At 42.7% G+C, this 21,063-nt stretch overlaps 1 protein-coding gene across 1 annotated transcript in view; it reads left to right on the forward strand.

Annotated features, from left to right (window-relative positions):
- Window positions 1–3,882: 3,882 nt before the first annotated feature.
- Window positions 3,883–21,063, forward strand: part of LOC106562075 (WD repeat-containing protein 88) — an 89,699-nt gene continuing 72,518 nt past the window's right edge. The window contains exons 1-3 of the mRNA XM_045689776.1: window positions 3,883–4,130; window positions 6,610–6,720; window positions 13,703–13,791. Of these exons, the coding sequence (XP_045545732.1) occupies window positions 4,014–4,130; window positions 6,610–6,720; window positions 13,703–13,791 (317 nt within the window). The 5' untranslated portion in view covers window positions 3,883–4,013. The remainder of the gene's footprint in view (window positions 4,131–6,609; window positions 6,721–13,702; window positions 13,792–21,063) is intronic.

The raw sequence follows: 21,063 nt of genomic DNA on the forward strand, positions 1-21,063 counted from the left end.
CCTCTGCTTCGGTTATTTTCTGGAAACTAAAAACAGGGTTACCATTTTTCAGAGTAACGGTTGAAAAGCAAGACGAAAAATCAACTAACTGGCCAGTGCCACAATGGCCACTTTTCCTTTCAAATAAAAAACCAGCAGAGATAAAATGCTTATTTAAAGCATCACAAATATTTTTTTCACTTAGGATACAGGAATCTGAGGTAATTTGCTTAGGAAGAGAAACAGCAGAATTCCCCCGTTTCAGTGAATTAACGGTTTTCCATAATTTTGCAGGATCTCCTGCAGAATCTGTCATAGCATTAAGGAAGTAATTTGATTTAGCCTTTTTGACAGCTGCAGTACATTTATTTCTCAATTGCCTAAAAAACAGCCAATCAGCTGGAGTACCTGTTTTCCTCGCCAAGGCCCAGGCCCGATTCTTTTGCAGGAAAAGACCTGACAATTCAGGAGAGAACCAAGAACTGGTTCGGTTTCTTACTCTGTGATTCTTAAGCGGGGCATGTTTATCAGACATAGAGGTAACAATAGAAGAGAAAAAAGCAAGGGCTAAAACCGGGTCCAGAAAGCAGCAAGTGGATAAAAACTCAGAGTGATATAAGTCAAGGGTAAAAGCTTGCTGTGAGAAATGTTTATAATTTCTCTTAGAGATTATACAGGGATCAGAGTGTTTCAGCCTGGTATCTCTAATACAAGCAATAGGGCAGTGGTCACTGATATCATTTGCAAAAACCCCACTGGCTGTGTATTTATGGGGGGTGTTTGTTAGAATAATGTCTAGTAGAGTAGATTTTACTGGGTTCTTAAAGTTGGGACGGGTTGGTTTAGTTATCAGCTGAGTTAGATTTAGCTCAGTACAAATGTCTTTTAATTTATCGGATACTGGTGAAAGCCAATCCAGGTTAAAATCTCCCAAAATCAGTAATTCAGAGTTTGCATAATTAGACAGTATATCAGATAATTTGCATAGAGTACAAGGAGGAGCTGAGGGGGGGGCGATATACCCCTCCTAGAGTTAAACGAGCATTATTACCAAGTACCAAATTTAAAACTAGACATTCATATTGCTTTGGGACAGAGGTTGATATGGACACAGAAACATTTAAGCAGTATTTTACATAAATCGCGATACCACCACCTCTACCAACTCTATCAGCTCTATAAATATTGTACCGAATCAACTGAACATCTGAATCAGGCACAGAATCACACAGCCACGATTCAGATACAACCAATACGTCAACATTTGATTGTGAGACCAAAATTTCAATAAAGTCCAACTTTTGTATCAGGCTTCTAGCATTCAAATGAATTATTCCAATGCCATTGATACAGGAATTCATATCAGATGGAGTATCCAAGGTAGCACCTGAAGCTGCACTGGATGAGCAATAAACCATTTTCAAGCTATTGACAGAGCTCAATTTTATGGGGACAAGATTACATAAGGACATAAGGACATTGGCCAGAGGAAGAGAAGGTGACACCCAGTACATTTTGCTATTTCTGAAGAGGGTAAACATGCCAAAGATTACATTAACCTAAACAAACATGAGTACATTAGCCAAGGCAATAAGTACATTTATGACAGCTGGGACATACTGTCAGGAGGACACAGGAAGGAGGATGGTAGCAAAATGATCAACAGGTGAAAAGTATGCAATAAATGTATTATTTTTTGTATGACCATAAAGGGGTCCCGCCACCATTATAATCTAACCGGAAGCAGATATGGGCGTTACTGGGCGTGAACAAGCAAAGAACTCAGACTAAAAGATAATGGTGGCAGAAGGACTAAGGGGAGTAATTTCATTTACATATGAGATGTACCCATATGCTGTATGTGTATAAAAGCAGAGCAGGTGCTCAGAGAAGTTAGTTGGTTCCGCGGACCAGCACGGTTTTGCTACTTTGTATTAAAGCCTATATTGAATTCACAAGTTCTTGCAAGAGGGTTATATTTCTGAGGCAATATTCCACGACAGATGTTTCTACAACTTTGATTGGAGTCCAGCTGTGGTAAATTCAATTGATTTCACATGATTTGGAAAGGCACACACTTGTCTATATAAGGTCCCACAGTTGACAGTGCATGTCAGAGCAAAAACCAAGCCTTGATATTTGAAGGAATTGTCCGTAGAGCTCCGAGACAGGATTGTGTCGAGGCACAGATCTGGGGAAGGGTACCAAAAAATGTCCTCTGTGTTGAAGGTCCCCAAGAACACAGTGGCCTCCATCCTTAAATGGAAGAAGTTTGGAACCGTCAAGACTCTTCCTAGAGCTGGCTGCCTGGCCAAACTGAGCAATCGATGGTCATTCTGACAGAGCTCCAGAGTTCCTCTGTGAAGATGGGAGAACCTTCCAGAAGGACAACCATCTCTGCAGCACTCTACCATAATGGCCTGATTGGTAGAGTGGCCAGACGGAAGCCACTCCTCAGTAAAAGGCACATGACAGCCCACTTGGAGTTTGCCAAAAGACACCTAAAGACTCTCAGACCATGAGAAACAAAATTCTCAGGCATCACATCTGGAGGAAACCTGGCACCATCCCTACGGTGAAGCATGGTGGTGGCAGCATCATGCTGTGGGGATGTTTTTCAGCGGCAGGGACTGGGAGACTAGTCAGGATTGACTGAAAGATGAACAGAGCAAAGAACAAGAGAGAAACTGCTCCAGAGCCCTCATGACCTCAGACTGGGGCGAAGGTTCACCTTCCAACAGAACAACGACTGTCACGGGCGTCGTAAGGATTGGACCAAGGTGCAGCGGGAACGTGTATACTCATCTTCTTTATTAATTAAAAGAAGGAAAAACACAAATCACGTATACAAAACAATGAATGACACTAAACAGTTCTGTCAGGTGCTCAGACACTAAACAGGAGACAACTACCCACAAATCCCATAGAAAAAACACCACTCTTAAATAAGACCTTCAATTAGAAGCAACGATGAGCAGCTGCTTCCAATTGAAGGTCAACCCCATTAACTAAACATAGAAATAGAAAGACTAGAACTAACATAGAAATAAACTAACAAGAACATAGCCCAACAAACCCCGAAATACTCTAAACAAACATCCCTCTTACATAGGAACATAGCCCAACAAACCCCGAACCACATAAAACAAACACCCCCTGCCACGTCCTGACCAAACTACAATAACAAATAACCCCTTTACTGGTCAGGACGTGACAACGACTCTAAGCACACAGCTAAGACAACGCAGGAGTGGCTTTGGGACAAGTCTCAATGTCCTTGAGTGGCCCAGCCAGAGCCCGGACTTGAACCCGATCAAACATCTCCGGAGAGACCTGAAAATAGCTGTGCAGCGACGCTCCCCATCCAACCTGACAGAGTTTGAGAGGATCTGCAAGGAAGAATGAGAGAAACTCCCCAAATACAGGTGTGCCAAACTTGTACCGTCATACCCAAGAAGCCTTGAGGTTGTATTCGCTGCCAAATTTGCTTCAACAAAGTACTGAGTTAAGGGTCTGAATACTTATGTAAATGTGATATTACAGTTTAAAAAAAATTATACATTAGCAAAAATTCAACAAAAAATTTTTCTTTGTCAATATGGGGTATTGTGTGTAGATTGATTGGGGGGGGGGACTATTTAATCGATTTTAGAATAAGGCTGTAATTTAACAAAAATTTGGAACAAGACAAAGGGTCTGAATACTTTCCCGAATGCATTGCGTATATATATATTTATATATATATATATATATATATATATATATATTTATGTAATGACAATTTTTACATACATACACACACATATATATATATATGTGTGTGTATGTATGTAAAAAATTGTCATTACATAAAACATCTGCACATTTCAGATTGTTCTCCATCTCAGCATGGCCGTCGCCATGGGAACGCACCGACTGGCACAACAAACTCTTGCCTGACTGCTTAGCTACTGTAGCCTGATACTTTTTACCGAAAAACAAAAACAATGAAATTACTAACTTAGACAAAATACATATTTAGTTTCCTGGACAAAATGACGTGTAGAAATATCGATCCTTTGTCACTTGATGAGACCATTGATGAAGGGAAAGAGGAGACCGATGTGGAGAAGAGAAGATCCTCGGTGTGGGAACATCAGGAGCTTGCCCAGGTTAGCTAGCTAGCTGGCTAGAGAGGGAATGAGTTGAATAGCCTTCATGTTTATAACTCTTTCTAGAGCAGTTATCTGCCCAGGTTAGCTGGCTAGAGAGGGAATGAGTTGAATAGCCTTCATGTTTATAACTCTTTCTAGAGCAGTTAGCTGCCCAGGTTAGCTGGCTAGAGAGGGAATGAGTTGAATAGCCTTCATGTTTATAACTCTTTCTAGAGCAGTTAGCCGCCCAGGTTAGCTAGCTAGCTGGCTAGAGAGGGAATGAGTTGAATAGCCTTAATGTTTATAACTCCTTCTAGAGCAGTTAGCTGCCCAGGTTAGCTAGCTAGCTGGCTAGAGAGGGAATGAGTTGAATAGCCTTCATGTTTATAACTCTTTCTAAAGCAGTTATCTGCCCAGGTTAGCTGGCTAGAGAGGGAATGACTTGAATAGCCTTCATGTTTATAACTCTTTCTAGAGCAGTTAGCTGCCCAGGTTAGCTGGCTAGCTGGCTAGAGAGGGAATGAGTTGAATAGCCTTCATGTTTATAACTCTTTCTAGAGCAGTTAGCCGCCCAGGTTAGCTGGCTAGAGAGGGAATGAGTTGAATAGCCTTCATGTTTATAACTCTTTCTAGAGCAGTTAGCCGCCCAGGTTAGCTGGCTAGCTGGCTAGAGAGGGAATGAGTTGAATAGCCTTCATGTTTATAACTCTTTCTAGAGCAGTTAGCTGCCCAAGTTAGCTAGCTAGCTGGCTAGAGAGGGAATGAGTTGAATAGCCTTCATGTTTATAACTCTTTCTAGAGCAGTTATCTGCCCAGGTTAGCTGGCTAGAGAGGGAATGAGTTGAATAGCCTTCATGTTTATAACTCTTTCTAGAGCAGTTAGCTGCCCAGGTTAGCTGTCTAGAGAGGGAATGAGTTGAATAGCCTTCATGTTTATAACTCTTTCTAGAGCAGTTAGCCGCCCAGGTTAGCTGGCTAGCTGGCTAGAGAGGGAATGAGTTGAATAGCCTTCATGTTTATAACTCTTTCTAGAGCAGTTAGCTGCCCAGGTTAGCTAGCTAGCTGGCTAGAGAGGGAATGAGTTGAATAGCCTTCATGTTTATAACTCTTTCTAGAGCAGTTAGCTGCCCAGGTTAGCTAGCTAGCTGGCTAGAGAGGGAATGAGTTGAATAGCCTTCATGTTTATAACTCTTTCTAGAGCAGTTAGCTGCCCAGGTTAGCTAGCTAGCTGGCTAGAGAGGGAATGAGTTGAATAGCCTTCATGTTTATAACTCTTTCTAGAGCAGTTTGCCGCCCAGGTTAGCTAGCTAGCTGGCTAGAGAGGGAATGAGTTGAATAGCCTTCATGTTTATAACTCTTTCTAGAGCAGTTAGCTAACTATGTTATATGCTGTAGTAGTGTACAGCTACTTCCCTGTAAACTGTTATAAAACTACAAACGACAATGAGTGATTGGTTAATTAATAGTTAACGTTAGCAAGTCAAGCTAACAGCGAGCCACATAGCTATACATAATTCATTGTATTGCACCTGTGTCATAACACTGACAATAACATGGATGAATGATGACAACTGTCAACTAGCCTACTAGACAGCAAGCTTTTAATGAAAACAGTTTCCTTAAACATGGAAACACTTTGAGTGCCAAGTCTTGTTTGTGCTATCATGCCCAAGTCCTTACCACTCATGACACAACCAGATCTGGGACCAGGCTAGGAAACGCTGCATGAAAAGCCCTCCTGCTATACATCTGGCTGGTGACCAAACATATAAATGATGACCAAGACATCTCAACAGATGGCTCGTTAATTGAGGTGCCATTTTTTTGGAACAGAAAGAACAGACCTCAGCTATTGTATTAAAATGATGGACGTTCACATTATCATTACTGCGATGCTTTAGTGACTTTAGTCGTGTTCAAAACATATATAAGTGACTTAGTTGAGCTTTCACAATACAATTTTAGATAGTTTCAGATGATTTGGACAATTTGAAAAAATGCTAATATCAGTCCCATGACTTGAATGGGATTTGTGCCAAAAATGCTAAAACGTTAGCATGTTGAAACAGTGCTAGGGAAACAACTGGGCCCAAATAATACTACTATGTGTAATGAAGATGTGAAATGGGGCTTGATTCCCCGTGCCTCTTCAGACCCCCATCATGGTGTAATGAATATGTGAAACGGGGCTTGATTCCCCGTGCCTCTTCAGACCCCCATCATGGTGTAATGAAGATGTGAAATGGGGCTTGATTCCCCGTGCCTCTTCAGACCCCCTTCATGGTGTAATAAAGATGTGAAATGGGGCTTGATTCCTCCAAAGGGCTTGATTCCCCGTGCCTCTTCAGACCCCCATCATGGTGTAATGAAGATGTGAAATGGGCTGATGTGGTGTAATAAAGATGTGAAATGGGGCTTGATTCTCCGTGCCTCTTCAGACCCCCTTCATGGTCTAATGGAGATGTGATATGGGGCTTGATTCCCTGTGCCTCTGCAGATTCCCATCAAGGTGCTGAGGGGTCACACAGACGCTGTCACCAGCTGTCACTTCTGCTTTGACGACACCAAAGTCCTGACCAGCTCCCACGACAAGACGGCCACTCTATGGGTAGGTCCACCAAACACAAGGACTGACCAGCTCCCACGACAAGACGGCCACTCTATGGGTAGGTCCACCAAACACTAGTCCTGACCAGCTCCCACGACAAGACGGCCACTCTATGGGTAGGTCCACCAAACACTAGTCCTGACCAGCTCCCACGACAAGACGGCCACTCTATGGGTAGGTCCACCAAACACTAGTCCTGACCAGCTCCCACGACAAGACGGCCACTCTATGGGTAGGTCCACCAAACACTAGTCCTGACCAGCTCCCACGACAAGACGGCCACTCTATGGGTAGGTCCACCAAACACTAGTCCACCAAACACTAGTCCTGACCAGCTCCCACGACAAGACGGCCACTCTATGGGTAGGTCCACCAAACACAAGGACTGACCAGCTCCCACGACAAGACGGCCACTCTATGGGTAGGTCCACCAAACACTAGTCCTGACCAGCTCCCACGACAAGACGGCCACTCTATGGGTAGGTCCACCAAACACTAGTCCTGACCAGCTCCCACGACAAGACGGCCACTCTATGGGTAGGTCCACCAAACACTAGTCCTGACCAGCTCCCACGACAAGACGGCCACTCTATGGGTAGGTCCACCAAACACTAGTCCTGACCAGCTCCCACGACAAGACGGCCACTCTATGGGTAGGTCCACCAAACACTAGTCCACCAAACACTAGTCCTGACCAGCTCCCACGACAAGACGGCCACTCTATGGGTAGGTCCACCAAACACAAGGACTGACCAGCTCCCACGACAAGACGGCCACTCTATGGGTAGGTCCACCAAACACAAGGACTGACCAGCTCCCACGACAAGACGGCCACTCTATGGGTAGGTCCACCAAACACTAGGTCTGCTTCCCAAATGGAACACTTCCCTATGTAGTGCACTACTTATGACCACTATTCCCTATATAGTGCACTACTTATGACCACTATTCTCTATATAGTGCACTACTTATGACCACTATTCCCTATATAGTCCACCACTATTCCCTATATAGTGCACTACTTATGACCACTATTCCCTATATAGTGCACTAGTTTTGGTGTGCAGGGAATATGTATCCATTTGGGAGTCGGTGTGTGTTAATTAATACAGACGTACACATCTCAAGGAAGTTACAAGGTCTGTTATTGAAGCTGTTTCAGTTTCCTGTCTGTGTGATGTCACACACCTAATCCGTCTCAGTGTTTATGTGGATCTTGTTTCACTCCTGTCTGTGGATGTCTGTTTTACAGTTGAAGTGGGAAGTTTACATACACTTAGGTTGGAGTCATTAAAACTCGTTTTTTCAACCACTCCACAAATTTCTTGTTAGCCTGTTAGGGCTAGGGGGCAGTATTGACACGGCTGGATAAAAAACATACCCGATTTAATCTGGTTACCACTCCTACCCAGTAACTAGAATATGTCATAATTCAACTTTCTCAAACATACGACTATTTTACACCATTTTAAAGATACACTTCTCCTTGATGTAACCACATTGTCCGATTTCAAAAAGGCTTTACAGCGAAAGCAACACATTAGATTATGTTAGGAGAGTACATAGACAAAAATAATCACACAGCCATTTTCCATGCAAGGACATGTGTCAATAAAACCCAAAACACAGCTAAATGAAGCACTAACCTTTGACGATCTTCAGCAGATGACACTGCTAGGACATTATGTTACACAATACATGTATGTTTTGTTCGATAAAGTTGATATTTATATCCAAAAACAGCATTTTACACTGGCGCGTGACGTTCAGAAAATATTTTGCCTCGAATACTGCCGGTGAATCAGCACAACAATTTACAAAAATACTCATCGTAAACGTTGATAAAATATTAAACTGCCATTCAAAGAATTATAGATGAACATCTCCTTTATGCAACTGCTGTGACAGATTTAAAAAAAGCTTCACGGGGAAAGCACACTTTGCAATAATCTGAGTACTGCACTCAGAAAAATACACCAGGCAATACAGATACCCGCCATTTTGGAGTCATCTAAAATCATAAATAGCATTAGAAATATTCACTTACCTTTGATGATCTTTCTCAGAAGGCACTTCCAGGAATCCCAGGTCCACAATAAATGTTGTTTTGTTTGATAAAGTCCATAATTTATGTCCAAATAACTCCTTGTTGTTTGCGCGTTCAGTAAGCTACTCCAAATGTAGGAAGCGCGGCCCAAATTTCACGACAAAAAGTTATATTTACATTCGTTGAAACATGTCAAACGTTGTAAAACATCAATCTTTAGGGCCTTTTTAACTTAGAACTTCAATAATATTCCAACCGGATGATTCCAATGTCTTGAAAAACGTTTTGGAACACAGCTACCTCCTCACGTGAACGCGCATAATTGTGGCCTGTCATGCTCTCGGTCATCAGACTCCAGGAGGTCTTGTTCGCTCTCTGTTGACTGCAAAAGCCTGAAACACGTTCTAAAGACTGTTGACATCTAGTGGAAGCCTTAGGAAGTGCAAATTGAACCCTAAGTCACTGTATACTGAATAGGCCCAGTCTTGAAAAACTACAATCCACTTCCTGGTTGGGTTTTTCTCAGGTTTTTGCCTGCCATATGAGTTCTGTTATACTCACAGACACCATTCAAACAGTTTTAGAAACTTCAGAGTGTTTTCTATCCAAATCTACTAATAATATGCATATTCTAGTTTCTGAGCCAGAGTAGTAACCTGTTTAACCTCTCTGGGCTAGGCGGGACGAATTCGTCCCACCTACGTAACAGCCACTGGCAGCCTGTGGCGCGATTTTCAAAACCTTAAAAATCCTATTACTTCAATTTCTCAAACATATGACTTTTTTACAGCTATTTAAAGACAAGACTCTCGTTAATCTAACCACACTGTCCGATTTCAAAAAGGCTTTACAACGAAAGCAAAACATTAGATTATGTCAGCAGAGTACCAAACCAGAAATAATCAGACACCCATTTTTCAAGCCAGCATATAATGTCACCAAAACCCAGAAGACAGCTAAATGCAGCACTCACCTTTGATGATCTTCATCAGATGACAACCCTAGGACATTATGTTATACAATACATGCATGTTTTGTTCAATCAAGTTCATATTTATATCAAAAACCAGCTTTTTACATTAGCATGTGACATTCAGAACTAGCATACCCCCCGCAAACTTCCGGGGAATTCGCTAACATTTTACTAAATTACTCACGATAAACGTTCACAAAAAGCATAACAATTATTTTAAGAATTATAGATACAGACCTCCTCTATGCACTCGATATGTCCGATTTTAAAATAGCTTTTTGGTGAAAGCACATTTTGCAATATTCTAAGTACATAGCCCAGGCATCACGGGCTAGCTATTTAGACACCCGGCAAGTTTAGCACTCACCATAATCATATTTACTATTATAAAAGTTTGATTACCTTTTGTTGTCTTCGTCAGAATGCACTCCCAGGACTGCTACTTCAATAATAAATGTTGGTTTGGTCCAAAATAATCCATCGTTATATCCGAATAGCGGCGTTTTGTTCGTGCGTTCCAGACACTATCCGAAATGGTAAAGAAGGGTCGTGCGCATGGCGCAATTCGTGACAAAAAATTCTAAATATTCCATTACCGTACTTCGAAGCATGTCAACCGCTGTTTAAAATCAATTTTTACGACATTTTTCTCGTAGAAAAGCGATAATATTCCGACAGGGAATCTCCTTTTCGGCAAACAGAGGAAAAAATCACAAAGGCGGGGGCGGTCGGGTCACGCGCATAAGCCCAGAGTCCCTTGATCGGCCACTTGAGAAAGGCGATAATGTGTTTCAGCCTGGGGCTGGGATGACGACATTCTGTTTTTTCCCGGGCTCTGAGCGCCTATGGAAGACGTGGGAAGTGTCACGTTAGAGCAGAGATCCTTAGTAAAAGATAGAGATGGAAAAGAAGTTCAAGAAATGGTCAGACAGGCCACTTCCTGTAAAGGAATCTCTCAGGTTTTGACCTGCCATTTGAGTTCTGTTATACTCACAGACACCATTCAAACAGTTTTAGAAACTTTACGGTGTTTTCTATCCATATGTAATAAGTATATGCATATTCTAGTTACTGGGTAGGAGTGGTAACCAGATTAAATCGGGTATGTTTTTTATCCAGCCGTGTCAATACTGCGCCCTATCCTAAACAGGTTAAATTGGGTACGTTTTTCATCCGGCCGTGAAAATACTGCCCCCTAGCCCAGACAGGTTTTAACAAACTATAGTTTTGGCAAGTTGGTTAGGACATCTACTTTGGGCATGACACAAGTCATTTTTCCAACAATTGTTTACAGACAGATTATTTCACTTATAATTCACTGTATCACATTTCCAGTGGGTCAGAAGTTTACATACACTAAGTTGACTGTGCCTTTAAACAGCTTGGAAAATTCCAGAAAATTATGTCATGGCTTTAGACGCTTCTGATAGGCTAATTGACAACATATGAGTCAATTGGAGGTGTACCTGTGGATGTATTTCAAGGCCTAACTTCAAACGCAGTGCCTCTATGCTTGACATCATGGGAAAATCAAAAGAAATCAGCCAAGACCTCAGAAAAAAATTGGAGACGTCCACAAGTCTGGTTCATCCTTGGGAGCAATTTCCAAATGCCTGAAGGTACCACGTTCATCTGTACAAACAATAGTCTGCAAGTATGAACACCATGGGACTACGCAGCCGACATATCGCTCAGGAAGGAGAAACATTCTGTCTCCTAGTGTCACGATTCCTACCGACGGTGGCGCCCCCTCCTGCTCGGGTGGCGCTCGGCGGTTGTCGTCACCGGCCTAATAGCTACCACCGATTCCCTTTTTGTTTTTCCCTTTTTTTATGTTTTCTCACCTGCCCTGAGTTAGTCAATTAAGAGGGCTATTTAGTTCAGCTGGCCCGCTCCCTATTGTGCGGGATTGTTTTTCTGTGTGTCGACTGCGTTTTGTTCGACTGTGCTTGTCGATTGTATTTTCCCTGTTGGTGGGAAACCGTTTATTTTGTACATGTGGTTTATTAAAATTACCACACAGTGTTCGCTGCTTCCTGCGCTTCTTTCCGCCACACTACAGACAAGCCGTTACACCTAGAGATGAAAGTACTTCGGTGCGAAAAGTGCAAATCAATCCCAGAAAAACAGCAGGACCTTTTGAAGATGCTGGAGGAAACAGGTACAAAAGTATCTATATCCATAGTAAAAGGAGTCCTATATCGACAAAACCTGAAAGGCCGCTCAGCAAGGAAGAAGCCACTGCTCCAAAACCGCCATAAAAAAGCCAGACTAAGGTTTGCAACTGCACATGGGGACAAAGATCGTACTTTTTAGAGAAATGTCCTCTGGTCTGATTAAACAAAAATAGAACTGTTTGGCCATAATGACCATCGTTAGATTTAGAGGAAAAAGGGGGAGGCTTGCAAGCCGAAGAAGACCATCCCAACCGTGAAGCACGGGGCTGGCAGCATCATGTTGTGGGGGTGCTTTGCTGCAGGGGGGACTGGTGCACTTCACAAAATAGATGGCATCATGAGGGAGGAAAATCATGTAGATATATTGAAGCAACATCTCAAGACATCAGTCAGGAGGTTAAAGCTTAGTCGCAAATGGGTCTTCCAAATGAACAATGACCTCAAGCATACTTCCAAATTTGTGGCAGAGTGGCTTAAGGACAACAAAGTCAAGGTATTGGAGTGGCCATCACAAAGCCCTGACCTTAATCCTATAGAACATTTGTGGGCAGATCTGAAAAAGAGTGTGCAAGCGAGGAGGCCTAAAAACCTGACTCAGTTACTCCAGCTCTGTCAGGAGGAATGGGCCAAAATTCACCCAACTTATTGTGGGAAGCTTGTGGAAGGCTACCCAAAACGTTTGACCCAAGTTAAACAATTTAAAGGCAATGCTTCCAAATACTAATTGAGTGTATGTAAACTTCTGACCCACTGGGAATGTGATGAAAGAAATAAAAGCTGAAATAAATCATTCTCTCTACTATTATTCTGACATTTCACATTCTTAAAATAAAGTGGTGATCCTAACTGACCTAAGACAGGGAATTTTTACTAGGATTAAATGTCAGGAATTGTGAAAAACTGAGTTTAAATGTATTTGGCTAAGGTGTATGTAAACTTCCGATTTCAACTGTACCTATATTAACATATTCATGTTGAAATATTATTGCGCCATCTGGCCTATAGGTATTAACCTGATCTATATGATATGCTTGTGGCCTAAATAGCACCCTTATTCTTTATATAGTGCACTACTTCTGACCAAGGCCTATAGGTATTAACCTGATCTATAGGATATGGCTGTGGCCTAAATAGCACCCTTATTCTTTATATAGTGCACTACTTCTGACAAAGGCCTATAGGTATTAACCTGATCTATAGGATATGCCTGTGGCCTAAATAGCACCCTTATTCCCTATATAGTGCACTACTTCTGACCAAGGCCTATAGGCATTAACCTGATCTATATGATAAGTATTATGCCTAAATAGCACCCTTATTCCCTATATAGTGCACTACTTCTGACCAAGGCCTATAGGTATTAACCTGATCTATAGGATATTCTGTGGCCTAAATAGCACCCTTATTTTCTATATAGTGCACTACTTCTGACCAAGGCCTATAGGTATTAACCTGATCTATAGGATATGCCTCTGGCCTAAATAGCACCCTTATTCCCTATATAGTGCACTACTTCTGACCAAGGCCTATAGGTATTAACCTGATCTATAGGATATGCTTGTGGCCTAAATAGCACCCTTATTCCCTATATAGTGCACTACTTCTGACCAAGGCCTATAGGTATTAACCTGATCTGTATGATATACTGTGGCCTAAATAGCACCCTTATTCCCTATATAGTGCACTACTTCGGACCAAGGACCTATAGGGCTCTGGTCAAGAGTAGTGCACTCTGTAGGGAATAGGGTGCCATTAGGACCACACTATGTATGTCTGCTTCTGAAGGACACAGAGAGTGGTGCCGCTCTGTCGGTGTTTAAGAGAGGACATCTGTCGAACGTCTCTGAGTGTGCCTTGATTCCTGACAAGAAAAGGTGAGTTGTCAGTGTGTTTCCGATCGCCTACCCTTCTCCAGAAGTGTGCACTCGTACACTCCCAACGTATTCCCTAACACCAGAGGGGGAAGTGTACAAGTGCACACTTTGGGAGAAGGGTAGATCATCAGAATGTAGCCTTGCTGTTATCAAAATTGACCACAGAAAGCCCTTGTCTGTTTGTTGTGACTAGCGATTTATACATGAGTTATAACTCTTCATGTCATTGTTTTGTTTCCTCAAATATCACATCCCACATATCTGGGAATAGGGCAGTAATAGGGCTGGGTATAGGGCTGGGAATAGGGCTGGGTATAGGACTGGGTATAGGACTGGGTATAGGGCCGGGTATAGGCCCGGGAATAGGGCCGGGTATAGGGCCGGGTATAGGGCCGGGAATAGGGCCGGGAATAGTGCCAGTATAGGGCCGGGAATAGGGCTGGGTATAGCCAGGGACCTCACCATACCATATTACCACCATACTACATTATCACCATACCACATTACCACCATACCACATTATCACGATACCACATTACCACCATACCACATTATCACCATACCACATTATCACAATACCATATTACCACCATTCTGAGGGACCTCACCATACCATATTACCACCATATCATATTATAACCATACCACATTACCACCATACCATATTATCACCATACCATATTACCACCATACCATATTACCACCATACCATATTACCACCATACCACATTATCACCATACCATATTACCACCATACTGAGGGACCTCACCATACCATATTACCACCATACCATATTATCACCATACCACATTACCACCATACCATATTATCACCATACCATATTACCACCATACCACATTTTCACCATACCATATTATCACCATACCATATTACCACCATACTGAGGGACCTCACCATACCATATTACCACCATACCATATTACCACCATACCATATTATCACCATACCATATTACCACCATACCACATTACCACCATCCCACATTACCACCATACCACATTACCACCATCCCACATAACCACCATACCACATCATCACCATTCCACATTACCACCATACCACATTATCACCATACCATATTATCACCATACCACATTACCACCATCCCACATTACCACCATACCACATTATCACCATACCATATTATCACCATACCACATTACCACCATACCACATTATCACCATACCACATTACCACCATACCACATTATCACCCTACCATATTACCACCATGCCATATTATCACCATACCATATTACCACCATACCACATTACCACCATACCACATTACCACCATACCATATTACCACCATACCACATTACCACCATACCATATTATCACCATACTGAGGGACCTCACCATACCATATTACCACCATACCATATTATCACCATACCATATTACCACCATACCACATTATCACCATACCACATTACCACCATACCACATTACCACCATACCATATTATCACCATACCATATTACCACCATACTGAGGGACCTCACCATACCATTTTACTACCATACCATATTACCACCATACCATATTACCACCATACCATATTATCACCATACCATATTACCACCATACCACATTACCACCATACCATATTACCACCATACCACATTACCACCATACCATATTATCACCATATTACCACCATACTGAGGGAACATATTGCTCACTACTCTTCGTGTTTTCCCCATGGGAGGTAGCACACGCTTGTTTACATGTCTGGATTGTTGTTTCAGTCCTTAACCATGTCTCTGGACTGCACTCGTCACGGTATTTCTCTGCATTCAAATTCCTATCGATAAAATGCAATTGTGTTCTCTGTCCGTAGACTATTCATGCCCATACCATAACCCCACTGCCACCATGGGGCACTCTGTTCACAACGTTGACATAAACAAAACGCTCGCCCATACAACGCCATACACGTAGTCTGCGGTTGTGAAGCCGGTTGGACGTACTGCCAAATTCTCTAAAATTACTTTGGAGGTGGCTTATGGTAGAGAAATGACCATTCTATTCCCTGGCAACAGCTCTGGTGGACATTCCTGCAGTCAGCATGCCAATTGCACGCTCCCTCAACTTGAGACATCTATGGCATTGTGTTGTGTGACAAAACTGCACATTTTAGAGTGGCCTTTTATTGTCCCCAGCACAAGGTGCACCTGTGTAATGATCATTCTGTTTAATCAGCTTCTTGATTATGCCACACCTGTCAGGTGGATGGATTATCTTGGCAAAGTAGAAATACTCACTACCAGGGATGTAAACAACATTTGTTCACAACTATTATTTAAAAAAAATGTAATATATTTTTATTCAAGTTTTACAAAATGTACATGAATGTAAGTACAACGATTTTACCATATCCTAACCACCCTTCCTCCCTTTCTCCCTCCGCACAACACATCCAAAAATAGCAATCAAGGGACATGGCTGCAGACTCATTTCAAGCACCTCAGATAAAACATTTACAATAGGATCCCAGTAATTTTGTAGTTTAGAGTATCAAATAAACATGTGACTAAGGTCACCATACTGGTGAGACATGACCTCTATCATGACCTCACACTCATCATTTTACATTTGGATATATTTCAGACAATCAGAATTTTGGAAAAAAAATACCACTCTTATGTTAAACCTTAAATTGTATGAGACCAAGACGGGCACAAGATGTAGTGGAGCTCTACTCTATCAATCACCTCATCCCACCACTCTTACATTCAACCCCCATTTCCTCTTCCCAAGCAGATGTAGTTTTGTTGGCGGTGTCAGGTGCGTCGTAGAAAGTGGACCAAGGCGCAGCGGGTATCGTGCTCATCTTCTTTTATTTATAAGTGAACACTTAAACAAAATAAATCGACGTCAACCAACAGTTCCGTAAGGATGCAAGGACTATACGAAAAAAAACTACCCACAAAACCCATGAAGAAAAAACCCCTACTTAAATATGGCCTCCAATTAGAAGCAACGAAAAATAGCTGCCTCCAATTGAAGGCCAAACCAAAACCCTGAACATAGAAATAGAAAACATAGAACATAAACCAAAACCCCGAAACACACAAAACAAACTCACCCCTGCCACGTCCTGACCAACTACAATAACAAAAGGACCCCTTTACTGGTCAGGACGTGACAGGTGGAGTGTTTGTCCGTTGACATAAGACACAGATAGATGTGAGAAATCACTGCTTTCTGTCGAGGTAATAGAGTCAATAAACCATCCCAGGGTTGGCGATGGGGGTGGAGCAGGGAAGGCAGAACATTGGCAGGAGACTAGTTTCAAGGTAATGGAAAAAAGTCAGATGGAGGCAAAGAGTGTTTAAAGGCCAAGTTGGGAAAACTAGAAAAAAATACATTTACATATAAGTCTTGGAAGGACGTAATACCTTTCATTGTTCAGTGAGAGAAAGCATTATCTATTAGATAAGGACTTAATACTTTTCATTGTTCAATGAGAGAAAGCATTATCTATTATATAAGGACTTAATACCTTTCATTGTCCAGTAAGAGAAAGCATTATCTATTAGATAAGGACTTGAAACCTGTCATTGTTCTGTGAGAGAAAGCATGATCTATTAGATAAGGACTTGAAACCTTTCATTGTCCAGTGAGAGAAAGCATTATTTATTAGTGAAGTGATTATTGTCAATAGGACTCGTAGTAGATGCAGAGGAGTATTTAAAATGCTGTCGAAACTGGTACCAGATCTTAAGTGTGGAAAGCACTAGAGGCTTGCCAGTATAGCGAGAGGGGGATGCTGGGAGAGAAGAGCAGAGTAAAGCAGGAAGAGAAGCAGAAATTCCAGAATGTGCCTCTTGGTGGCACCATGGGGTATCTGGAACATGTAACCAGACTGGACCTTTCTGGAAGTTGGAGACCGGTAATAGAGCAATTTAACACTGTTCTGTGGTCAGGTGACAGCAGTTAGACACTGTTCTCTGGTCAGGTGACAGCAGTTAGACACTGTTCTCTGGTCAGGTGACAGCAGTTTAACACTGTTCTCTGGTCAGGTGACAGCAGTTTAACACTGTTCTCTGGTCAGGTGACAGCAGTTTAACACTGTTCTCTGGTCAGGTGACAGCAGTTTAACACTGTTCTCTGGTCAGGTGACAGCAGTTAGACAATGTTCTCTGGTCAGGTGACAGCAGTTTAACACTGTTCTCTGGTCAGGTGACAGCAGTTTAACACTGTTCTGTGGTCAGGTGACAGCAGTTAGACACTGTTCTCTGGTCAGGTGACAGCAGTTTAACACTGTTCTCTGGTCAGGTGACAGCAGTTAGACACTGTTCTGTGGTCAGGTGACAGCAGTTTAACACTGTTCTCTGGTCAGGTGACAGCAGTTTAACACTGTTCTCTGGTCAGGTGACAGCAGTTTAACACTGTTCTGTGGTCAGGTGACAGCAGTTAGACACTGTTCTCTGGTCAGGTGACAGCAGTTTAACACTGTTCTGTGGTCAGGTGACAGCAGTTTAACACTGTTCTGTGGTCAGGTGACAGCAGTTAGACACTGTTCTCTGGTCAGGTGACAGCAGTTTAACACTGTTCTCTGGTCAGGTGACAGCAGTTTAACACTGTTCTGTGGTCAGGTGACAGCAGTTTAACACTGTTCTGTGGTCAGGTGACAGCAGTTTAACACTGTTCTCTGGTCAGGTGACAGCAGTTAGACACTGTTCTCTGGTCAGGTGACAGCAGTTAGACACTGTTCTCTGGTCAGGTGACAGCAGTTTAACACTGTTCTCTAGTCAGGTGACAGCAGTTAGACACTGTTCTCTGGTCAGGTGACAGCAGTTAGACACTGTTCTCTGGTCAGGTGACAGCAGTTTAACACTGTTCTGTGGTCAGGTGACAGCAGTTTAACACTGTTCTGTGGTCAGGTGACAGCAGTTAGACACTGTTCTCTGGTCAGGTGACAGCAGTTTAACACTGTTCTCTGGTCAGGTGACAGCAGTTTAACACTGTTCTGTGGTCAGGTGACAGCAGTTTAACACTGTTCTGTGGTCAGGTGACAGCAGTTTAACACTGTTCTCTGGTCAGGTGACAGCAGTTAGACACTGTTCTCTGGTCAGGTGACAGCAGTTAGACACTGTTCTCTGGTCAGGTGACAGCAGTTTAACACTGTTCTCTAGTCAGGTGACAGCAGTTAGACACTGTTCTCTGGTCAGGTGACAGCAGTTAGACACTGTTCTCTGGTCAGGTGACAGCAGTTTAACACTGTTCTGTAGTCAGGTGACAGCAGTTTAACACTGTTCTCTGGTCAGGTGACAGCAGTTTAACACTGTTCTCTGGTCAGGTGACAGCAGTTTAACACTGTTCTCTGGTCAGGTGACAGCAGTTAGACACTGTTCTGTGGTCAGGTGACAGCAGTTAGACACTGTTCTGTGGTCAGGTGACAGCAGTTTAACACTGTTCTCTGGTTAGGTGACAGCAGTTTAACACTGTTCTCTAGTCAGGTGACAGCAGTTAGACACTGTTCTCTGGTCAGGTGACAGCAGTTAGACACTGTTCTCTGGTCAGGTGACAGCAGTTTAACAAGTTAAAACGTACAAATATCTGTAAGTTTGGGTGGATGGGAATTTTAGCTTCGCCACCACCATGTAGAGAACCTTGTCAGGGAAACTCCAGCTTCATGGTTTTTATTTACCGGCACAAAAGCTTGTTTTTCCTTTGCCGAGAGAAAGGATTTGATTCGTTGCACTTTTCACTCTGTATCTATGGTGATGCTATTCATGTACCTGTCTCCAGCTCTACTCTGAAGGGTGTTGTCTCTGTGTATCATGCAGCTCTTTATTGTGTCACCAATCAGAGACGTGTAACTCACCATTGTGATCTCTACAGTCCTCTAAAGGAGTTTTGGCACAGGTACAGCCGACTAGCGCTTGCTAACTTTACCTACACTATCAAATCGAGTAAAATATCGATAAAATATTGTCCTAAAGTAATATTGCGATATATAATTATCGATTTTTTTTCCCCCATCACCAGATGGTATGATTCCCCCCCACCACTAGATGGTATGATTTCCCCCATCACTAGATGGTATGATTTCCCCCATCACTAAATGGTATGATTTCCCCATCACTAGATGGTATGATTTCCCCCATCACTAGATGGTATGATTTCCCCCATCACTAGATAGTATGATTTCCCCCATCACTAAATGGTATGATTTCCCCCATCACTAGATGGTATGATTTCCCCCATCACTAGATGGTATGATTTCCCCCATCACTAGATGGTATGATTCCCCCATCACTAGATGGTATGATTTCCCCCATCACTAGATGGTATGATTTCCCCCATCACTAAATGGTATGATTTCCCCCATCACTAGATAGTATGATTTCCCCATCACTAAATGGTATGATTTCCCCCATCACTAGATGGTATGATTTCCCCCATCACTAAATGGTATGATTTCCCCCATCACTAAATGGTATGATTTCCCCCATCACTAGATGGTATGATTTCCCCATCATAGGGCTCTGGTCTAAAGTAGTGCACTATATAGGGAATAGGGTGCCATAGGGCTCTGGTCTAAAGTAGTGCACTATATAGGGAATAGGGTGCCCTAGGGCTCTGGTCTAAAGTAGTGCACTATATAGGGAATAGGGTGCCATAGGGCTCTGGTCTAAAGTAGTGCACTATATAGGGAATAGGGTGCCATAGGGCTCTGCTCTAAAGTAGTGCACTATATAGGGAATAGGGTGCCCTAGGGCTCTGGTCTAAAGTAGTGCACTATATAGGGAATAGGGTGCCATAGGGCTCTGGTCTAAAGTAGTGCACTATATAGGGAATAGGGTGCCATAGGGCTCTGGTCTAAAGTAGTGCACTATATATAGGGAATAGGGTTCCATAGGGCTCTGGTCTAAAGTAGTGCACTATGTAGGGAATAGGGTGCCATAGGGCTCTGGTCTAAAGTAGTGCACTATATATAGGGAATAGGGTGCCATAGGGCTCTGGTCTAAAATAGTGCACTATATATAGGGAATAGGATGCCATAGGGCTCTGGTCTAAAGTAGTGCACTATATAGGGAATAGGGTGCCATTTGGGACACAACCCTGTCAAGGTCTTTTATTACTTCATGCCTGCTTTATTTGCGCTCCCCTCTTGGTAACCTTGGCAACCCTGGTAACCCTGGCAGAGGAGAAGTCCCAGAGGGCTGCAGGGAGGGAGGTGCTGTTGCCGGGTAACCCTGGCAGAGGAGAAGTCCTACAGGGCTGCAGGGAGGGA

The sequence above is a fragment of the Salmo salar genome, chromosome ssa11 (assembly GCF_905237065.1).
Source record: "Salmo salar chromosome ssa11, Ssal_v3.1, whole genome shotgun sequence".
In the NCBI taxonomy this organism is placed as follows: domain Eukaryota; kingdom Metazoa; phylum Chordata; class Actinopteri; order Salmoniformes; family Salmonidae; genus Salmo; species Salmo salar.